The 23,060-nt window shown below is 40.1% G+C and overlaps 2 protein-coding genes across 3 annotated transcripts in view; one reads left to right on the top strand and one right to left on the bottom strand.

Annotated features, from left to right (window-relative positions):
- The first annotated feature begins 1,074 nt into the window (after positions 1-1,074).
- On the top strand, positions 1,075-21,184 carry CDC23 (cell division cycle 23). Its single transcript, XM_010844440.1, has 16 exons — positions 1,075-1,249; positions 1,335-1,407; positions 3,186-3,323; positions 4,702-4,744; positions 5,267-5,372; positions 5,465-5,597; positions 7,367-7,544; positions 7,628-7,725; positions 7,865-7,946; positions 16,743-16,896; positions 17,151-17,270; positions 17,865-17,940; positions 18,257-18,318; positions 19,717-19,795; positions 19,873-19,992; positions 20,194-21,184. The coding sequence occupies exons 1-16, from the start codon at positions 1,089-1,091 to the stop codon at positions 20,362-20,364; spliced, it is 1,794 nt and encodes a 597-aa protein (XP_010842742.1). The 5' UTR covers positions 1,075-1,088; the 3' UTR covers positions 20,365-21,184.
- Positions 21,185-21,665: 481 nt separating this feature from the next.
- The window catches only part of KIF20A (kinesin family member 20A), an 8,537-nt gene continuing 7,142 nt past the window's right edge, over positions 21,666-23,060 (bottom strand). Inside the window, exons 16-17 of one of the 2 annotated variants that reach the window (XM_010844449.1) lie at positions 22,822-22,959; positions 21,666-22,245 (exon numbers count right to left, since the gene is read on the bottom strand). In XM_010844449.1, the coding sequence (XP_010842751.1) occupies positions 21,928-22,245; positions 22,822-22,959 (456 nt within the window). In that variant the 3' untranslated portion in view covers positions 21,666-21,927. The remainder of the gene's footprint in view (positions 22,246-22,821; positions 22,960-23,060) is intronic. The other variant, XM_010844448.1, reaches the window with a different exon arrangement.

The raw sequence follows: 23,060 nt of genomic DNA on the forward strand, positions 1-23,060 counted from the left end.
AGGCTCCTCTGTCCACAGGATTCTCTAGGCAAGAATACTGGAGTGGATTGCCATTTCCTTCTCCATGACTAACCCAGACAGCACATTAAAAAGCAGAGACATTACTTTGCCAACAAAGGTCCATCTAGTCAAAGCTATGGTTTTTCCAGTAGTCATTTATGGATGAGAGAGTTGGACTATAAAGAAAGCTGAGCACTGAAGAATTGATGCTTTTCAACTATGGTGTTGGAGAAGACTCTTGAGAGTCCCTTGGACTGCAAGGAGATCAAACCAGTTCATCCCAAAGGAAATCAGTCCTGAATATTCATTGGAAGGACTGATGCTGAAGCTGAAACTCCAATACTTTGGCCACCTGATGTGGAGAACTGAGTCACTGGAAAAAATCCTGATGCTGGGAAAGATTGAAGGCAGGGGTAGAAGGGGAGGACAGAGGATGAGATGGTTGGATGGCATCACCCACGTGAAGGTCATGAGTTTGAGCAAGCTCCAGGGAGTTGGTGGACAGGGAAATCTGGCATGCTGCAGTCCATGGGGTCGCAAGAGTTGGACACGACTGAGGGACTGAACTGAACTGAAAGAGGAAGAACTCACCTGTGGCCATACATCTTACTTCTTAAAAAAAAAAAATTCTATAGAGTATATCAGACATCCTTGCTAGACACCATACCTCACTGTCATTCAGCGACAGAGAATCTGCCCAGGAAGTACACTCTATCTTTGGTTCAATCACATCATCCTTAAGGTGCAGGGTAGGGCTCTCTCCCTTCTGCAAATTCTTGCCCTCCCATCCCTAGTTTCCAGTCCACCGTCTCTGTCCACCTTTCCATTCACTCATTCCTCTCTGCCCCGCCCAGAAATCGTGGCTTTGCCCACTGCTTCTAGTTCTAACTTTCCCGCCCCAGTAGTTCTTCGCCAATCGGAGATGTAATTGTCTCTTCCCTCCCGACCTCTTAGTGACTTTACGAGAAGGAAGGTTTCTGGTTGGTTTTTCTGTAGCAAGAGCCCGCCAATAACAGACAGACTTTTTTGGTTCAGAGGGTCAGGCAGTATTTTCGCTGATGATTGGTTGGGGTGGCCGAGACAGGAAAATGGCTGCGAGCTCCTCTATAGTGTCGGTGGCCCCGACGGCTTCCTCGGTGCCGGTCCTGCCATCCAGCTGCGATTTTTCAAATTTGCGGGAAATTAAAAAGCAGCTGCTACTTATCGCGGGCCTCACCCGGGAGCGAGGCCTACTGCACAGTAGCAAGTGGTATGATGTCGGGGTCCGAGGGGACCAGGGTTGGATCCTCGGCCTTGGGGGGCTTGGGCTGATTCAGTTTGTGTGGCTGTTCCAGGTCTGCGGAGTTGGCCTTCTCCCTCCCTGCATTGCCTCTGTCTGAGCTGCAGCCGCCGCCGCCTATTACAGAGGTAACGACGTGTTCACAGCGAGTGCTCCCCAGCATCAGAGCAGATACTGGGTGCCCTGTCACCAGAGGGGAGCACACTGTTTAGCAGGGATGTTTGTAGAGGGAGTTCAAGCCATTCACAGAGATGGATATTTTAAGCAATTTTATCTGTATGTGTTTGTTAAGCTTAGAAAGACTTGGTGCTCCAACTTAAGCTTTTGGAGGAATTAGTAAATAATGCTTGCTTAAGATTTCAGCCTTTTAGATTTTTACAGCTCAACCTCGACAGTATTGATAACGTGGAGAAGCATCGAAGGTTTTTACAACAGTGCGAAACCTATTTTGGATCCAGACGGTTCAGGGTTCAAATCTCAGCCATACTAGTGACTTTTGACAGTTTACTAAATTAACCTCCTGAGCCACAGTTTCCTCATCAGTAAAATGCATATAATAGTATTTACTTTATGGGGATACTGAGAGAGTTAAATGAGATATGAATACATTTTATGTATGATCTATAGTGCATATGTTTACATAGTCTGTGTAGTCTGAAAGATTTTTGTCATAATCCATTGTTTTTCCTGAAGATGCCATTTCTTGATTCCAGTCCTCCTCCAACCACACACACACACACACACACGCACACACACACCCCCACCCGCTTAAAAGCAGTAGATATTCATTAATCCAAAAGGTACAATGCATGACATATATACACTACCATGTGTAAAATATATAGCTAACAGGAAGATGCTGTATAACACAGGGAGCTCCACTCAGTACTCTATGATAGATAGAGAGATTGTATGGGAGAGTGGGAAGGAGACTCAGAGGGAGGGGATATATGTATACTTATGGCTGATTCACTGATGTTGTACAACAGAAACTAACACAAAATTATAAAGCAATTATATTCCAATAAAAAAAAACAATCACACAAAAAATGTATAATGCAAGTGAGAGAAGTGGAAGAAGAAATAAGCAGATGATAAGTATATGTGAAAAGGGCCACCAGAATCCTAAGCTTTAATGGCCACATTTAGTACATGTTCATCCAATGAAGAAAACATGAATATAATTTTGGTTCCAGTTTTGTGCTGGCAATATTTGGGCAGGAAGGATGAAGAGAATGAAATTATTAAAGTTTTAATCAACTTATCCCTAGAATTTGAGGGAATTGTATGTTTTTACCTCAAGCATGTATCATTTAATTTTTTTACATAAAGAAATATAGCTGTGTTTTTTGCTTTTACAGTACTAATATGTCAAAACTTGAAGACCAAAAAATACAATTAATTCACAATATATTGCATTTATGTGGACATTTAAAAGTCTGGAGAAGGAAAGGAATGTCAGATATTAATACTAAATACTTTTCATGACTTTTTTACTTTTTCCTTATATCGTATGTATATTATTGGCTCCATTTTACAGATGAAGAAGTGAATACTCAGAGAAGCTAAGTAAGTTCCCTACTAACATCTTGAATCCAGGAAGTCAAGGAGTCAGAATTTAAATCTAGCTGCCTAACACTAAAGCATATGCTACTTCCCACTACATTTGTAGAAACAATACAAATTTCTGAGTGCTGGTTTAGTTTTTTAAAGTTCTTTCCCCAACTTTTTATTTTGAAAGAATGTACTGTTACCTTATTCATAAACTAATAAATAAGTATTGGGTTTTGGGGAGGAGGAAAATAATTATTGTTTCTTACATCTTGAATTTAATAAATATGCTTCTTGGATTTGAACTTTTGTTATCCTGTTCTTAATCATTAACATAAGCTTGTCTCTTTTTTAGGAAGATGCCCAGGATATGGATGCTTATACCCTGGCCAAGGCCTACTTTGATGTTAAAGAGTATGATCGGGCAGCACATTTCCTGAATGGCTGCAATAGCAAGAAAGCCTATTTTTTGTACATGTATTCTAGATATCTGGTGAGGGTTGTTTTAAGATGTCATTCTGTTATCAGTGAAGCATCCATGTTTAGCATCCCAATAGAAAAAATTTAATCTTCAATAATTTAGCAATAGTCTACTTGGTGAATATACTTTATAAATAAATAATAATAATAAAGAAGACATCATAAGAAAAGTAAAAAGAATAATGGTATGAAAGAAAATATAAAAATATTGACAATATTCATTATTGATAAAGGCAGGGTGCAGTAGACCATCTATTTCAGGAGTAAAACTTTATATAGTTTTGGCATTGGTTGAAAATCACCTGTGGCTTTGGTTGTGGCTATGGGTAAAACTTGCTGCCCAGAGCCACTGGGAGCCTCAGCTCACCACCCACTCCTCTGTGTGGTGAGGTGAAACCCAGACCCCGACATGTGTGGACTGCTGCTCTGGGCATGTGTGCATGCTGTGTGCTCAGACGCTGTCGTGTCTGACTCTTTGCGACCCCATGAACTGTAGCCTGCTAGGCCCCTCTGTCCATGGGATTACCCAGGCAAGAATATTGCAGTGGGTTGCCATTTCCTCCTCCAGGGAATCTTCCCAACCCAGGGATTGAACTCATGTCTCCTGCTGCTCTGGGCAGATTATGTCAGTTTGAAATACTATGCCCAAATACTTCTTGAAGAAACTTCACTTGTCCAATAGAGATACTTCAGTATATGTACAGGGATATATGTACAGAACTGTTCATTGAAGTATTTTTTGTAGTAGGCCAAAAAATTAAGAACCTAAATAACCATTAGTCAAGAAATTCATTGTTAATTTTTGCCTGAAGTTTTATTATAATGTTGCGAAATGATCTACTCCAGAACTCTCTTGAGAAGTAAATTCTACTCTAAGCAAGACCCTAGGATTTCCCTGGTGGTCCGTGGCTAAGACTCCCTGTTCCCAATGCAGGGGGCCTGGGTTCGATCCCTGGTCAAGGAACCAGGTCCCTCATGCTACAACTAAGGGTTTGCATGCTGCAGCTAAAAATCCCACATGCCGCAGCTAAAAAAAGATCCCGCATGCTGCAACTAAGACCTGCTGTAGCCAAATAAATACAAAAATACTTATTTTTTTTTTAAAGCATATTTTCCCTTCATTTATTTATGTATTTATCTAGTGTCAGTATGGACTCAAGGTTACCTTTTTTTTTTTTTAATTGTTTATAATTCATTATTGTACTTTATTGTTTTGGTACTCAGATTATTCCAGATTCTCAGTGGGAGCTCCTAAATAGTTGTTTAAAATTAGTGACCAATAGTAGATTTCATTCTGGACTTGGACACTTTAGGTCAATTCAGGCTGCTAGTTTTAGAACAGGTTTCCGAATAAACTGAAAAAAGACCTACTTACTGATTTTCTCTTACAGTCTGGAGAAAAGAAGAAGGATGATGAAACAGTTGATAGCTTAGGTATGAATTTCTTTCTCTTACCTTTTGGACTAAAGCAGAAGTTGCAAATTCTAATTCCTGTAGGAGCCAGGCAGGTAATATAAACATGGGAAGTGGACTGAGGAGAGGTCTGCAAGCTGGAGAGCACAACTGACTGGTGGTCACCCAGCTGCCTCTGAGGGCTCCCTTGTGGGAATGTGGGCTTGATTTTGTCAGGGGCTTTCTTCCCTTGGCCTTACCCTGTTCCCTGCAACCTGAACCTTGGAAATTTAGATTTTTAGTTGAGGCTTCTGATATTTAAATATTGATAATTAACTCAAAATTTTAAAAACCCATGTGGACCTAACAATATAACTGCAGACCAATTATCAGTTGCAGTTTCTGTAATAAAGTAAATGGACTGTGTAAGATGTCATCGGCCATTGGTGAATGTTGGCTGGAAGTTCCAGTTGTAACTTTTGTTGACACCAAAGGGAGTATCTGAGTCTATGAAATAAAAAGCAGCAGTCTACCCTTAGATCAGAAACTCTGTTTCTTTCCTAGGCCCTCTGGAGAAAGGTCAAGTGAAAAATGAGGCTCTTAGAGAATTGAGAGTGGAGCTCAGCAAAAAACACCAGGCTCGGGAACTTGATGGCTTTGGCCTTTATCTGTAAGTGTTAAGAGTAATTTGGAACTTCAGAGAGAGATTCTTCTGAGTAGAGGGGAGATGTTATTAACTTCTGTGATCGTTCCCTTTTCTAGGTATGGTGTGGTGCTTCGAAAGCTGGACTTAGTGAAAGAGGCCATCGATGTGTTTGTGGAGGCTACTCATGTTTTGCCTTTGCACTGGGGAGCCTGGCTAGAACTCTGTAACTTGATTACTGACAAAGAGATGGTAAATTTGAGATAAGCTATATGAAAAACCTTTTGCTTCAAGTCTTATGTAATTCTTTAATAAACGGGGAGGGGGAGAAAAATTTTGCTAAACCTTTCATTATAGCTACCTCTTTGCTCCCTCTCCTGTGGTCTCTTTCACTGTTGGGATTTAGGTCTTTATTTGAAAGACTAATGTCTAGGTCTTGTTTGGTAGATGCTATTGGATTTGCATCCAGTTGTGTTAGACTATCTTTTCATATTCATGCTTTCAGATTCAAGTTTTACTGTAACTTGTTTTCTAGACTAAATGCTATTATAGTTTCCTAATTCCAAAGATGCTATAGGAATAATTTCTCTTAAATCAAGAATTGTATTAAAAGCATGTTTAATGTCTCTTCTGAACTGTCATAGGACTGTTAAGATTTAGAAATTTGTTAATTAATGAAATAATGTATATGAAATGGCTTTCTAAACTGCAGTTTTATTAGTCATTGTTAGAGAACAATGTCTACAGAGTTGTCTACAGAGTTTATTTTGCTGTTCTTCAGTAGTTAATAGAAGCAACAACATACTTCCTTTTGTTGACTCTAAGGGACCAAGGGCTGGTTGATTTCCCTTAATAATGATACATGCTACTTAATTTGAGTCTGAAATCTTAATCTTGGTTTACTTCTATTCACTTATCTCTAACTGCCTACCACACTTTCATTAAGCTCTGAACTTAAAATATGTAAAACCACATTTCTCATCTTGCCTCTTCAGTTCTCTTTCTTTCTCTTAACCTGATGGACTCTCAGTTACATCACTCCTTCTCAGAAAGTACTCAGTCTTGATGCCTCAAAGTCATATTTTGTCTCTTCCCTTTTTCTCATCTCCCTTTATCTAGTCAGTCACCAAACATTGCCATGGTTTCCTTCTTGTCTGCATCTCTTTCTCTTGGTTCCCTTTGCCATCTTGGTTATCATCTCAAAACTAGATTACTTAAAAGTAATAAATACTTTCTATCTAGCTTTCCTATTTTTGTACTTCCCATTTCCAAGCTATCTTACATACTGTTTCCAAACTTATTCTTAAGGCACTCATGTCATCATGTCATTCTCTTAACAAAGATTGCAGTGTTTTCACATTGCATCCCATTTCTGGTTGTAGCATAGCACCCACTCTTAGTTCAGTCTTTTTTTTTCCTACAGCTTCCCAACACATAGCCTCCCCTCAAACTGAACTAGTTGTCTCATTCTGTTTACCTACACTCATGACTTTTTCCTCTGTTGTTACCCTTACCTAGAATGTTGTCTTTTTTCTCTTCCTCTCCCGTTTTCTATTCAGTTTTTACCCATCCTCCAAGACTCACCTCAAATCCTATCTTTCTGAAGCTAGACCATTCTTCTCTATTCCCGCTATTATGTTTGTGAGTCCTATTCACTTAATTGAACAGCATGTCAGGTGGTGCTAGTGCTAAGGAACCTGCCTATCAGTGCAGGAGACATAAGAGATGCAGGTTTCATCCCTGGGTTGGGAAGATCCCCTGGAGGAGGAAATGGCAGCCCACTCCAGTTTTCTTGCCTGGAGAATCCCCTGGACAAAGGAGCCTGGTAGGCTGCAAACCATAGGGTTGCAGACTTCAACTTGACTGAAGTGACTGAATACACACACACACCTGTTCATTATTAGGTGCTCTAATAAAATTTAGGTGATAAATTCTTTTAGAAAATAAAGATAGTTCCTTGACGTTCATTTGGGAGAGAGGTCAAAGTATATTAAGTATTTCCCTCTCTCTCCTGCTGCCAGCTGAAGTTCCTGTCTTTGCCAGACACCTGGATGAAAGAGTTTTTTCTGGCCCATATATACACAGAGTTGCAGTTGATAGAGGAGGCCCTGCAAAAATATCAGAATCTCATTGATGTGGGCTTCTCTAAGAGCTCATATATTGTTTCCCAAATTGCAGTTGCCTATCACAATATCAGAGGTGAGTGAATAAGGATAACAAAGTACCATCAAATCCTGAAGGTAGCACTGTATTGTTTTCTGAACTCTGTCTTATTTCTGCAGATATTGACAAAGCCCTCTCTATTTTTAATGAGCTAAGGAAACAAGACCCTTACAGGATTGAAAATATGGATACGTTCTCCAACCTTCTTTATGTCAGGGTGAGCTGCTTCCTTTGCTTGGACTTGATTAAGCTCTTGTGCTTTGAATCTCCTGGGTTGGATTGTCACCTCATAGCATTAGATACAAGAAAAATAAGGGTTTCTTTTTCATACTTAGATCATCTTTATTTTCTTTCAGAGCATGAAATCTGAGTTGAGTTATCTGGCTCACAACCTCTGTGAGATTGATAAATATCGTGTAGAAACATGCTGTGTAATTGGTAAGAGTCATTTTTTTCTTTCAAGATTTATCTTTATTGTAAGTAATCCAAATAACAACAATATAAAGTGTCAAAAAAAAGGAGGGGGGGCAGTTCTCTGGCAGTCCAATGATTAAGACTCTGAGATTCCACTGCAGGGGGCATGGATTCAACCTCTGGTCAAAGAACTGGGATCCTGCCAAAAATAAAAGTGTTAAAGGTAATAAAATTATATACAGTAGGATGTCAAGGATCACTGTAATCCCACTCCCAAGACTGTTTGGTGGATACAACTCCAGAATGTTTTTCTGTGTAAATAGTAAAAATGGTATATATGCAGGTATGGTTATTTACAAAAATTGTGTCATTATATACACTGCTTTGTAATGTCCTTTTTTTTTTTAACCTAAAATATATCTTTTTCCATCTTTTCATGGTATTACATCTAGAGTTGTATTATTTATGATGGCTATGTAGTATTTTATTATATAGATGTGCCTTTTTAAAATTTAATTGATTTTCTATTGTATAAGTTGTGGCTAGTGTTTCTCTTCAAGAAAGTTAGAGATACCAAGGGAGCATTTTATGCAAAGATGGGCACAATAAAAGACAGAAGCGGTATGGACCTAACAGAAGCAGAAGCTATTAAGAAGAGGAAGCAAGAATACACAGAAGAACTATACAAAAGAGATCTTCACAACCCAGTAATCACGATGGTGTGATCACTCACCTAGAGCCATACATCCTGGAATGTGAGATCAAGTGGGCCTTACTTGAAGCATCACTACGAATAAAACTAGTGGAGGTGATGGAATTCCAGTTGAGCTATTTCAAATCCTAAAAGATGATGCTGTGAAAGTACTGTACTCAATAGGCCAGCAAATTTGGAAAAGTCAGCAGTGGCCACAGGACTTTAAAAGGTCAGTTTTCATTCCAGTCCCAAAGAAATGCAGTGCCATAATATGTTCAAACTACCACACAGTTGCACTCATCTCACATGCTAGCAAAGTAATGCTGAAAATTCTCCAAGTGAGGCGTCAACAGTATGTGAACCAGGAACTTCCAGATGTTCAAGCTGGATTTAAAAAAGGCAGAGGAACCAGAGATCAAATGTCCAACATCTGTTGGATCATAGAAAAAACAAGGGAATTCCAGAAAAGCATCTACTTCTGCTTTATTGACTATGCCAAAGCCTTTGACTGTGTGGATCACAACAAACTGGAAAATTCTTCAAGAGATGGGAATACCAGACCACTTTAACTGCCTCCAGAGAAATCTGTATGGAGGTCAAGAAGCAACAGTTAGAACCAGACGTGGAATGACAGACTGGTTCCAAATTGGGAAAGGGGTATGTCAAGGCTGTATATTGTCACCCTGCTTATTCAGCTTTTATGGAGGGTACATCATGTGAAATGCCGGGCTGGATGAAGCACAAGCTGGAGTCAAGATTGCTGGGGAAAATATCAATAACCTCAGATATGCAGATGACACCACCCTTATGGCAGAAAGCAAAGAGGAACTAAAGAGCCTTTTGATGAAAGTGAAAGAGGAGAGTGAAACAGCTGGCTTAAAACTCAACATTCCAAAAACTAAGATCATGGCATCCGGTCCCATCACTTGTGGCAAATAGATGGGGAAACAGTGGAAACAGTGGCTGACTTTATTTTTCTGGGCTCCAGAATCACTGCAGATGGTGATTGCAGCCGTGAAATTAAAAGACACTTTCTCCTTGGAAGGAAAATTATGAGCAACCTAGACAGCATATTAAAAAGCAGAGACATTACTTTGCCAACAAAGGTCCGTCTAGTCAAGGCTATGGTTTTTCCAGTGGCCATGTATGGATGTGAGAGTTGGACTATAAAGAAAACTGAGTGCAGAAGAATTGATGCTTTTGAACTGTGGTGTTGGAGAAGACTCTTGAGAGTCCCTTGGACTGCAAGGAGATCCAGCCATACCATCCTAAAGGAGATCAGTCCTGGGTGTTCATTGGAAGGACTGATGTTGAAGCTGAAACTCCAATACTTTGGCCACCCGATGCAAAGATCTGACTCATTTGAAAAGACCCTGATGCTGGGAAAGATTGAGGGCAGGAGGAGAAGGGGACGACAAAGGATGAGATGGTTGGATGGCATCACTGACTCAGTGGACATGGGTTTGGGTGCACCCTGGGAGTTGGTGATGGACAGGGAGGCCTGGCGTGCTGCAGTTCATGGGGTTGCAAAGAGTCGGACATGACTGAGCAACTAAACTGGACTGAACTGGACTACAAGCAGATCAAACCAGTCAAGGAAATCAGTCCTGAATATTTATTGGAAGGACTGATGCTGAAGCCGAAACTCCAATACCTTGGCCACCTGATGTGAAGAACTGACTCACTGAAAAATACCCTGATGCTGGCAAAGATTGAAGGCAGGAGAAGGGGATGACAGAGGATGAGATGGTTGGATGACATTACCAACTAGATGGACATGAGTTTGAGCGAGCTCTGGGAGTTGGTGATGGACAGGGAAGTCTGGCACCCTACAGTCCATGGGGTCGCAAAGATTCAGACACAACTGAGCGACTGAACTGACTGTTTGTTAATATACAAAAATTACTTTAGGAAACATCTTTGTATGTACGCATTTATTTTTGTTTGTTTATGCAACTATTTCTTTTTCAATTTTAATTTTTACTTACTTACTTTTGTCACACTGGGTCTTTGTTGCTCTTCATGGACTTTGTCTAGTTGTGGCAAGCAGCGGCTACTCTTTGTGGTGCACAGGCTTCTCATTGCGGTGGCTTCTCTTGTGAAACACAGGCTCTAGGTGCACGGGCTTTAGTGGTTGTAGCACATGAGTTCAGCGCTTATGGCTCACTGGCTCTAGAGCACAGGCTCAATAGTTGTGGCACATGGGCTTAGTTGCTCCTCGGCATGTGGGATCTTCCTAGATCAGGGTTTGAACCCGTTTCCCCTCCACTGGTAGGCAGATTCTTATCCATCGTACTACCACGGAAGTCTTTTATGCAACTCTTTCTGTGTAATAAGTTCCTTGCAGCGAAATGCTGGATCAAAAGGGTGTGCATTTTAAACTTACTAATATTACTAAAATGTTTGTAAGAATTTCCAATTCTATGAAAAAAAAATAAGATTACCTCTTTTTTCTATACAAGGGTGTCTCAAGCTTGGCTCTGTTGACAGTTTTGGTTTTAATTTCTTTTTCGGGAGGCTGTCTTGTACACTGAGGCTTCCCCAGTGGCTCAGTGGTAAAGAATCCACCTGCCAATGCAAGAGCCTTGGGAGATACAGGTTCATTTCCTGGGTTGGGAACGTCCCTTGGGGAAAGAAATGGCAACCCACTCCAGTATTCTTGCCAGGATAGTTCCATGGACAGAGGAGCCTGGCAGGTTACAGTCCATGGGGTCGCAAAGAGTCGAACACGACTGAACGACTGAGCACACATGCATGTCCTGTACACTGCAGGATGTTAGCAGTATACCCAGCTTCTAACCACTCAATGTCAGTAACCTCCTTCTGCCAGGTGGGACAACCAAAAATGTTCGCAGGTGAAGCCAAATAACTTTTTGGGGTCAGAATCATCCTCCATTGAGAAGTGTGGTCCCATGTATTTGGTCACCCTAGGGTAGCGTGATAATCAGTTGACACAAATAGATGAATGGCCCCTCTTGGATAAAAGTAACTTTGGTTGTTTGTGATTGAAAGCCTAAGTTTCCTGGAGATGAAAGACCTTGTTCCTGGATCTTTGGTGACATTGTTGTTAATAAAGTGATAGAATTTCAGGTCAGTCATTCAGTAAATATTTCCAGACCTTGAAGAAGTTGTAGTCCAGTATGGGAAAGAAACATTAAAAAAAAAAAATCCTAGACCTGGGTTTGATCCATAGGTTGGGAAGTTCCTCTGGAGAAGGGAATGGCAACCCACTCCAGTATTCTTGCCTGGAATCCCATGGATAGTGGAGCCTGGTGGGCTACAGTCTGTGGGGTCGCAGAGTTGCACACAACTGAGCAACTAATAATAAAACGACAATGGAAACATAGGTAAGAGGAACAGATGATCTTTTCAATGTCAGAGCATTATGAGTGAAGCATAAAGTCCATTAAGGTGAGGATGGAATTCCAGTTTATTCAGAAAACATTCTTTCAACATATTCTGAATACCAGGTACTGTAAAATGTGTTGCAGTACATACCCCATTACCTACTAAGGAAGATCAGTAAGAAACAATGATGTAGTGGGTTGAGTGTTATGATTGAAGTAAGCATAGGATACAAAGAGAGTACATAGGACAGATAGCTAGCTAATCCAGTCTAATCTTAAGGAAGGCATCTTGAGAAGGTGAGATCTGAAGGAGAGTTGACTAAGGGAGAAGATGGATTGACTTGGGAGGGGTATTGCAGTGCAGAGAAGTGTGAAACAGGCAGTGATCCTGAAGCACTGTGTGGGAGGAGGGGATGTACAAAAGGGGCCGGATCTTGAAGAGCCTTTTATGCTTTGCCAAAAGTTTGGATTTTATTCTTAAGGCAGGAGAAGTCTTCTGATGGATTTTAGACCAGACAGTGATAAACTTTTTCAGATTTTCATTTTCAAATGATAACTGGAGACTGGGCTGGGAAGATTAGCAAAAGGGCAAGACTAGATGCAGGAAGACCAACAAGGAGGCTTTTGCAATAAACCAGTCTAGAGATGAGCCCAAGCTGAGGTATTGGCAGGAGGAATGAAGAGAGGTGATTAGACTTAGAAGATGTTTAGGAAGTAGAACAAATAGAAATTGATGAATGGGTAACTAGATTTACAACAGTGTCCTTTACCTGAAGAAAGGAAATATAAGTAGGGGAGATACTGTTCTTTTTTAGCCTACTAACTTAAAACCAGTTAAAATCAAAGGAGACATACATACAAAGAGTAATGCTTTAGGAGTTTCTGGGGTTTTATTTATTTATTGTTTGGCCGTGCCACACAGTTTATGGGATCTTAGTCCCCCTAGTGGAGAAGGCATTGGTGACCCACTCCAGTGCTCTTGCCTGGAAAATCCCATGGATGGAGGAGCCTGGTAGGCTGCAGTCCATGGGGTCGCTAAGAGTCGGACATGACTGAGCAACTTCACTTTCACTTTTCACTTTCATGCATTGGAGAAGGAAATGGTAGCCCACTCCAGTGTTCTTGCCTGGAGAATCCCGGGGATGGAGGAGCCTGAAGGGCTGCCATCTCTGGGGTCGCACAGAGTTGGACACGACTGAAGCAACTTAGCAGCAGCAGCAGCAGCAGCAGTTCCCCTAGCAGGGTTTAAAGCCAGGCCTTTGGCAGTGAGAGCAAGGAGTCCTAACCACTGGACTACCAGCGAATTCCCATCTGTTTTTGAAAATAATTGATTAGTAAACTTTTAAAATTTATTTTTATTTTTGGTAAACTTCTTAATGAACTGTTTTTGTTTTCTCTTCAGTATGTCTATGCATGCGTATACACTCAGTTGTGTCTGACTCTTCGCAAACCCTTGAACTGTGGCCCACCAGGCCCCTTCGTCCATTGCATTCTCTCAGCAAGAATACTGGAGTGGGTTGCCATTTCCTCCTCCAGGGAATCTTCCTGACCCAGGGATCAAACTGGCATCTCCAGCATTGCAGATAGATGCTTTACTGCTGAGCCATCCTGTCCTTTGCCCCCAGTATATCTGTAATGCCTAACAAAGTTCCTAACATACGGTCAATAAATGTTTGTTGAATTCAGCTCACCTATTTTAAGAATAAGGAACGTTAGATAAGATAAAAAGTATATTTCAGCTTCCATATTATAGCCAATTCAGAGGAATTGAAAGGAGTAAAAAGGGTGGAGAGAGAAGAAACTTGAGGACCTGAAAGAGAATAAAACAGTAGAGTGATGAATAGAGTGATGGCAAGAAACCCCCACTTATTTCTTGCTTCTGATTTTATGTCTTGATGTGAGTGGAATGCTTCCTTTTGCATCTTTTCTGGAGTTCTAGTCTCTGAAGGCAGCTTTACACACACAAATATATATATATAATGAGTGTATATATATATATATCTATTACTGTGTAGCATGGTGAAGATTTGGACTCTGGAACCAAACTGCCCAAGTTTAACTCTTGGTTTTGCTATTCACTAGCTGTATGACAGTGGACTTAAATTCTCCTCATCCATAAAAGGATTTATCAATAGAACTTTTTCTTATGTGTTTGTTTTAAGGATTAAGTAAATTAATACATACAAAGCACTTATAACAATGTTAAGTTGCCCAGCACATTGTAATTATACAATACATTGTAGCTGTTGCAACTGGTCAGAAAAGCTCATCTGCTTAATCTTTGCACAGAACTTGCCTATTCTGACTTACTTAGCATCTCTTTTGTCATCCTGACTCCTTTAGTAGCTAAAGCTGATACTCCTGCTACCACTGCTTCACTTCTGTTCTATTACAGAAGTTAACCCTTGGACAGTCTGCTTAAAGTTTGGTTATTTTTCTGTATCTGGTTCTGAGTCAGTGACAGAAGCAAAGCTATCTTTATGTACATAAAGACCTCCCATCTTTTTTCCCAGATGAATATCAACTTATGTTGATATTCATATCATATCAATATATGATCTTATGTAATACAGACAGTTGTTATAAATGATTTCTCCTGAATCAAACTGACAGCTGTATCTAGACAAATTTTTTAAAAAAAGACAAACACATATATAGAAATAGTATTACTTGTTTTTTTACCAGAGTGGAATCATAAAGTTTCTCGCAATTTGTTTTTTCCGTTTGACAGTTTATCATGATCTCTGTAAGTTAGTATATGTATATATCTAAATCCACCCTTTTATTTAGTTTATGCACATACAATTTTTACATAAAGGAGGTGTTTTGTTTTTTTTCCCCCTCACTGCACCCTTCATCCTTTAAAATACTTGTGTTAGCATGTTCCGGTGCCACATAAAAAATATACATACACATATGCGGGGTTTGGGCTTCCCTGGTGGCTCAGTGGTAAAGAATCCTCCCGCCAGTGCTGGAGAGGCAGGTTCAATCCCTGTGTGAGGAAGATCCCCTGGAGAAGGAAACGACAATCCACTCCAGTATTCTTGCCTGGGAAATCCCATGGATAGGGGAGCCTGGTGGGCTACAGTCCCTGGGGTCATAAAAGAGTCGAACATGACTTGTTGACTAAACAACAACGATGCAGGGTTTAATGGGCTGTTTGCTTACAAAAATAGGATCATACTGTACCCATTTCTCTGCATTTTACTTTTCTCATTCAACAATATCTCCTGAGAAATCATTCAGAAGTCTTGGTATGTCTCTAATTTTTTTCTTCTTTTTAAAATAATTGAGGTATAGTTGATTTACAATATTATATTGGTTTCAGATATACAACATAGCGATTCTGTACAGATGATCATATAATTTTTATTTTTCATTTTTTTTAATGAAAATTGATATCACATTGATTAATTTGCAGGTATTGAACCATCCATGTATCCCTGGGATGAATCCCACTTGATCATGATGTATGATCCTTTTAATGTATTATTGAATTCAGTTTGCAAATACTTTGAGGACTTTTTCGTCTATGATCATTAGTGATATTGGCTTGTAATTTTCTTGTTTTTGAGATATCTTTGGTTTTGGTATCAAGGTGATGCTGGCTTTGTGAATGAGTTTGGAAATATTCCTTCCTCTAATTTTTGGGAATAATTTGAAGAAAAATAATTGTTAGCTCTTTTCTAAATATTTGATAAAATTCATCTGTGAAGCCATCTGGTCCCAGACTTTTGTATGTTGGGAGTTTTTTTATTACTGATTCAGTTTTATTACTGGTAATTGGTCTGTTTATATTTTCTATTCCTGTTTTAATTTTTGGAGATTATATATTTCTAGGAATGTGTCCATTTCTTCTAGGCTGTCCATTTTATTGGTATATATTAAAGATAGCTTTATTAAGGGATAATTTGTATACCATAAAATTTACCCATTTTAAGTTTACAGTTCATTGAGTTTTTTGCTAACTTATTAAGTTGTGTAACCATAATCATAATCCAGTTTAGAAAATTCTATCATAACCCAAAATTCTCTTGAGTCTATTTTAAGTCAGTCCTACTCCCATCCCCAGGAGATCTGCCTTTTGAGTGTGCAGTTTTGCCCTTTCTAGAAATTTTAAATGGAATCTTGGAATATTTAGTCTTATTATGTGGCTTTTTTCACAGAGCTGTTTTTTGAGGTTTGTCCATGTTGCAGCATATGTCAGTAGTTCTTTTCTTTTTACTGCCGAGAAGTATTTCATTGTCTGGATATATACCACATTTCATTTATGCATTTACTAGTTGAGACAAGTCAGATAATCTTTATTCCCTTTCTTCAAATACATTTTTTAACAGAATCCTAAAATCTTTCATATACTCTTTTTAAGACCAGTGGTAATAGAACTTCCTTGATTCTTGTGGAAGAGAGGAGTTCAGAGTTCTACATTTTTAACCTTTCAGGTACTTCCTTAGGGACCTTGGAAGATAGTTGGAAAACTACCAATCTGAAGCATACTCTAGGAATATCTTACCCTTTATTAAGAAAATATATGTATAATGCTAATATCCAGAGGAAATACAATGAAGAAAACTTTTGTGGTGTTAGGAAACACTTTTTTTTAAAAAAAAAACAGAATGTGTGATATTTTCCAAGGAAATGATGATATTGCCTATACAATTTGGCTTTTCTGCAAGGACTTTGGGGGAATGAGTTCTTGCCTACCCTGTAAAATGCTGCCTATTTTAGTGACTTATTTTAATCTTTCTAGTTGTTCACATATTTTTTTTTTCCAATCAGGCAATTATTATAGTTTGCGTTCTCAACATGAGAAAGCAGCCTTGTATTTCCAGAGAGCCTTGAAATTGAATCCTCGGTATCTTGGGGCCTGGACGCTAATGGGACATGAGTACATGGAAATGAAGAATACGTCTGCTGCTATTCAGGCTTATAGGTGAGGTTTTAGTTGGAGGGTGAGGTGGAGCAGATTGTTGTGATTTTAGGAACCTCTGGGAAGATCACCTGGAGAAAGAAATGGCTTCCCACTCTAGTTTTCTTGCCCATGGATAGACGAGCCTGACAGGCTACAGTCCGTGGGGTCCAAAGAGAGTCGGACACAACTGAGCAACTGACACTTTGACTTTATTGAGTCTGCAAGTCACTAACTTTGATTCTGCCTCCTTACCAGTTTTCTCTTCCATTTCTTAGGCATGCTATTGAGGTCAATAAGCGGGACTACAGAGCCTGGTATGGCCTTGGGCAGACCTATGAAATCCTTAAGATGCCGTTTTATTGCCTTTATTATTATAGACGGGCCCACCAGCTTCGGTAAGTCTGACCGCCGCCTGATGATATGTTTGTTGTGGGAAGGGCTGACACTTTTCTTTCTCTTTGATAGCTACTAAACAATCACAGTGAATGGTTTTGACTTTTGGAGACCTAAGTTTAAACATGCCATATGTTGTTTGGTCATTTTTATGTAGTGTATTCTACTAATATGTTAATAGCATAACTGTGGGGACTTCCCTGGTGGTCTGGTAGTCAAGAATCCGCCTTGTAATGCAGGGGATGTGGGTTTGATCTGTGGTTGGAGAACTAAGATCCCACATGCTGTGGAGCAACTAAGCCCAAGAGCCACAACCACTGAGCCTGTGCATCACAACTTGAGTCCCTGCACTGCCACGAGAGATCCTGCATGATGTAACAAAGACCCCCCATGCCGCAACTAAGACCCAAGGCAGCCAAATTAATTAATTAATTTAAAAAGTAGTATAATTGTGCACATAAAATAATATACGAAGTATTGGATTAAAGCCCATTCCTTTCATGGGTTTGAAACAGTTGTGGTGGTGGTTCCTCAAGGGAGGACTTCAGTTATCTTTAAAGTCTTTGCTCAGGTTTCGTATTTTTCGTTCCTCACAGGCCCAATGATTCTCGGATGCTGGTTGCTTTAGGAGAATGTTATGAGAAACTTAATCAATTAGTGGAAGCCAAAAAGGTACCTGAAATTGGGTTCTGGAGAATCTATGTGGAACCTAATGTTTGGATGCGGGGTTGAGCTATTGGTGATTAATTTTCCTTCATTTGTATCTGTCTACATAGGGAAGTCTGAATACTTATAGGCTCATAGTGTGTATAAAGCAAAGCAGGGCTGACATAGTGGGAATGTTAATATGTAGCCTGGGCCTCAGATCTAGTAAAAATGCTTTGTATTCTCTAAATCTGAACTTCTGGGAGGATTGCAGGACCTGCGTGAATCATGGCACATGGGGCAATGGTTGAAGTGACTAGTTTATTTCTTTCTTTATTGACAGTGCTATTGGAGAGCTTATGCCGTGGGAGATGTGGAAAAGATGGCTCTGGTAAAACTGGCAAAGTGAGTGAAAGAGTGAAATGTTAGTTATATTTCTGTTGGCTTCTCTGGTAGGTGGATCCTGCATGTTCTAGAGCCTCTTATCCATCATCTACATGAATGAGGGGATGTTCAGTTCAGTTGCTCAGTCGTGTCCAAATCTTTGTGACCCCATGGACTGCAGCACGCTGGGCCTCCCTGTCCATCACCAACTCCCAGAGTTTCCTCAAACTCATGTCCATCGAGTCAGTGATGCCATCCAACCATCTCATCCTCTGTCGTCCCCTTCTCCTCCCACCTTTAATCTTTCCAGCATGAGGGTCTTTTCAAATGTGTCAGTTCTTCGCATCAGGTGGCCAAAGTGTTGGAGTTTCAGCTTCAGCATCAGTTCTTCCAATAAAAATTCAGGACTGATTTCCTTTAGGATTGACTGACTGGTTGGATCTCCTTGCTGTCCAAGGGACTCTCTCAAGAGTCTTCTCCAACACCACAGTTCAAAAGCATTAATTCTTTGGCACTCAGCTTTCTTTATGGTCCAACTCTCACATCCATACATGACTGCTGGGAAAACCGTAGCTCTGACTAGACTTTGTTGGCAAAGTAATGTCTCTGCTTTTTAATATGCTGTCTAGGTTGGTCATAACTTTTCTTCCAAGGAGCAAGTGTCTTTTAATTTCATGGCTGCAGTCACCATCTGCAGTGATTTTGGAGCCCCCCAAAATAAAATCTGTCACTGTTTCCACTGTTTCCCCATCTATTTGCCATGAAGTGATGGGACCAGATGCCATGATCTTAGTTTTCTGAATGTTGAGTTTTAAGCCAAACTCAGGGATGTAGTACAGTGTATGAATACTGATCTGGAAACTTGGTCATCTTGACTCAAGAGAATGCTAGTACTTTTTGAAGGGGAATTGTTTTCCCATTTGGAAAATTCAAGAACTAATTGAAAGAAATGGAATTTTATGTGAGAGCAGTCTAGAGAAACTCATTTAGGTATCAGTCTCCTCTTCAGCCCCAGAAAAATACAGAATAACTCAGAAATGATAGGGAAAGAGGTTCTTAAATGCAGTTTCATTCCTACCAGTTACTTTCTGGATTCTTACAAAAAATCTGAATTGCTTGGTATCTTTTTGACCTTACTCAGGGTATTACCAGGCAATTTTTGCAATGGTTTGTTATCCAGCTTAAGTATTTACTAACTTTCCCTCCATCACCAGAAGCAGAATGATTTGGAGCTTTGATGAAGTAACCATCACTTCTGGGCACTAATATTATTCTGGGTCCCACTGTGTCATTTATGTCAAAATTTGTACTTGTCTATATATTGTCATTTTTTGATGTTACTTGTGTGCTTTTACTTTTTTTTTATCTCTAGCTTGCTTTGCAATATGATTTGTACCTAAAGACCGATTTCTTTTGTAGGCTTCATGAACAGTTGACTGAGTCAGAACAGGCAGCCCAGTGTTACATCAAGTATATCCAAGATATCTATTCATGTGGGGTATGTGTCATTAGCATGAGAATTGGGTTGCTGATCTTATTCTTATCACCTCAGTCATTCCTGCTTTCCTTATCTAGGAAATAGTGGAACACTTGGAGGAGAGCACTGCTTTCCGCTATCTGGCCCAGTACTATTTTAAGTGCAAGCTGTGGGATGAAGCTTCAGCTTGTGCTCAGAAGTGTTGTGCATTCAATGATGTAAGTATCAGTACTTTAGTGAAAGACTTGGATTTTAAGTTTGAGGACATGACTTTACTGTGATCTGGGGGTAGAAGGTGGTTAAAAGGGTGAGTGGAGAGGTTACCTTGTTCTGAGGAACTTTATAAGTCAGTATTTTAGAACCTGGTTTTGAGAATAACTTTGGATATATTTTGATACATTTGCTTGACCTTGTTTCAGACCCGGGAAGAAGGTAAGGCCTTGCTCAGGCAAATCCTACAGCTTCGGAACCAAGGCGAGACTCCCTCCACTGAGATACCTGCTCCCTTTTTCCTCCCTGCCTCACTGTCTGCTAACAACACTCCCACACGCAGAGTTTCTCCACTCAACCTGTCTTCAGTCACGCCATAGTTGGCTGCTTTCAAACCAGAACATTGCCAGACCCATATTAAGCCTTATCTCCATGTAAAGAACAGCCACGTCTATTTTTCCAAGGACCTTATTTCTTTTTGTTTTACAACTCCTTGGGGACAGCTTATAGAATCACCTTCAGAGTAGACTGACAGAAGGAACAGTAGACTGGCAGGAACAGATACTGTCTTTTGCCAGTTTGAAGCACTTCTATCTCCCTTCTGTTTAGAGTGGCTACAGATCTTGGCCTTTTTCCCAGGTCTTTTGGCACCCCCACAAAACATCCCTTTAACAGCACTTTAGCACAGGCAAGTCTACAGAAACAAAATTTAAATGCTGCTGGGAGTGGGAGATTTCTTTAGAAAGGCAAGGAAGAAAGCCTGCCACTTTACCCTCTGCTGACAATAGGGCACTGGATACCCTAGGAAGGTCAGGGCATTGGATAGATAGACATGACTCATCATTCTTTGATGTGCTGAGCATGACTACTTTGATATCAGAGATTAGTTTTAAATGGATTCTAGCTGTACTTTTGTTCTCACTAGGAAGACATTCTTCCAAAACATGATTTTGGGGTGTCTCCTAGAAACTTTCAAATTGGAAGTAACAAGTAGAGTTGAACAAAGGGGCAAAAGGACTCACTGAGTGTGGAACTGATGGCCCCTACTAAGGGGAAACATGTCTAGAGTTAGTTAGCTATACCCCTACTAAAGCAGAGCAAGGAGACAGGATTACAGAGTTTCACAGATATTTGGGTGTGTAACTTTTGTGACTATACAGATAAGAATAAACTCTTTGAGTCGGTCTGTTTTAATAAATATTTTTGACGTAATTGTTTGTGTCTCTTCCCCCCCCCGCCCCATCTCTAGCAGAATGATTTTTTCTAACCTTCACCTGTTAGACAAGGTAAAAGTAATCATTTCTGCTGTATTCTTGGAGAGTTTCTGGCCTGTGCTTGTGTATCCGTAGGAGGTAATATGCTGTGATTATGTCTGCTGTGATTGGTTTGTACAGTGGATACTATGGGTTATTCTGAGCTCAGGGCCCAGCCTTCCTTGATTCTTTTTCCAGAACAAGTCTGTTACCCATTCATCTCCTAACATATGACACTTCACTTTTTATTAAGGAAGGTTTAGAATATCTAGTATCTCTTGAATTCATTTCTTACTAAGATTTCTTGGGTTAGCTGTACACCAGTTGCTGGTCTCTACTGCCATTCCTGTGCAAAGTTCCCAGGGGCCTGGATGATATTTGATTTTCAGTTTTTCTGCCCCTTTTATAATTTACTTCAATGATAATGCTAGATTTGGAATTCAGATATAAAACGTGAATAATATCTTTATTTTAATATAACTTTTGTGTGCACAGAAACCATATAAGTAAAAAAGTGTACGATTACATAGGTGATTATATTACAAAAGGGAGAAAAACTACTACTAGTGTCTGAATATTGCATTTTAGATAGAGTTTCTGGTATATATATATATGGTAAAGCTTTAAAGAAACCTGTTTCTTAAACTGAGCAGCAGACCCACCTGTGGGGAGTGCTGTCTCCTCACAACCTTAGTATTTTTTGCCGAAAGGCCCAGATTTGAGTAAAGGGGAACGCCTTGAGCGCAGGATTCGGGCATAAGGGCTGCAGTCTGTTGAACTTTGGCAGGTGGGTGTTCGGGGAAGTAAGTTACGAAGAAACGGTTTCTTCCCTGGGGGCTGTTGGTTTGGTTGCTGGTTTTCCTGGTTGGCACCAAGGCGCTTTTTGGTAGAAGCCTGGCCTTGGAGTTTCAGCACAGTATGATACTGCTCCGCGATGCATGCTGCCTTCTTCCGAAGGTCCAGTTTTACTAGTGTCATATTATTCTGCAACTCAGCCAGCGTCTGATCCTAAGGAAGATGAACAGAGTTACAGAAAACATTTTCTGTCTGATCTATTAGAGAAACTCAAGAGGGCAAGGTAATACACACTATAGTTAATAAAACTTCTTTTTACAAAGATTAGCTCTGTATGGTCAGAGCTTTAATTGAATGGTGTGTGTGTGGGGGGTGCGTATTGGTTTTTAAGACCCAAACAAATAGCACTGAAGAGAAGGACCTTTTCTAACACATCAGGTGGTATGAGCCTGAATAATTTTACTTAACCTCCAAGAGCCTCAGTTCCTGGGTGGGTATCAAATTAGGATGTATTTTTTTACATTTCCATATATCTGGATGGAATCAGGGTACATTTATTGATGACAGTGTCATAGCTTAATTGTTAGTGTTTTGTTTTACTATGGTTTCTTACAGTTTAAGCATCTTGGATGAAATATGGTAGTATCTCCCTCCCTAGGACAGTTATAACAGAAAAAGCCTATAATTACCTCCCCTCACTAAAAGATTAGCCTAAAAATCTTTTTTATCTTCCTCATATATACTCTGACATGGGCTGATGGGAGACAGTGATATATAGGCTGCCCCAACCTGTTTGATTAAGATGTCATCACAAGTGGCCAAGGCTTGGCGAAGTTTTCCTGCTCCAGTGTTGTGGCAACAGGCTCTTTCCGCTGACTGGAGAGACTCACCAAGTTTCTGAAGCTCTGTCCGCAGTAGCCTTATATTCTGAAAAAGGAAGAGTAGGAACCAAATTGTGGTCAAGACATCACGCCAAGTGATCTATAGGAGTCAGAGAACCATCTGAAGAGAAGTAAAATTAGAAGGCT

This window comes from Bison bison, unplaced genomic scaffold, assembly GCF_000754665.1.
Source record: "Bison bison bison isolate TAMUID 2011002044 unplaced genomic scaffold, Bison_UMD1.0 scf7180017864203, whole genome shotgun sequence".
Taxonomy (NCBI): domain Eukaryota; kingdom Metazoa; phylum Chordata; class Mammalia; order Artiodactyla; family Bovidae; genus Bison; species Bison bison.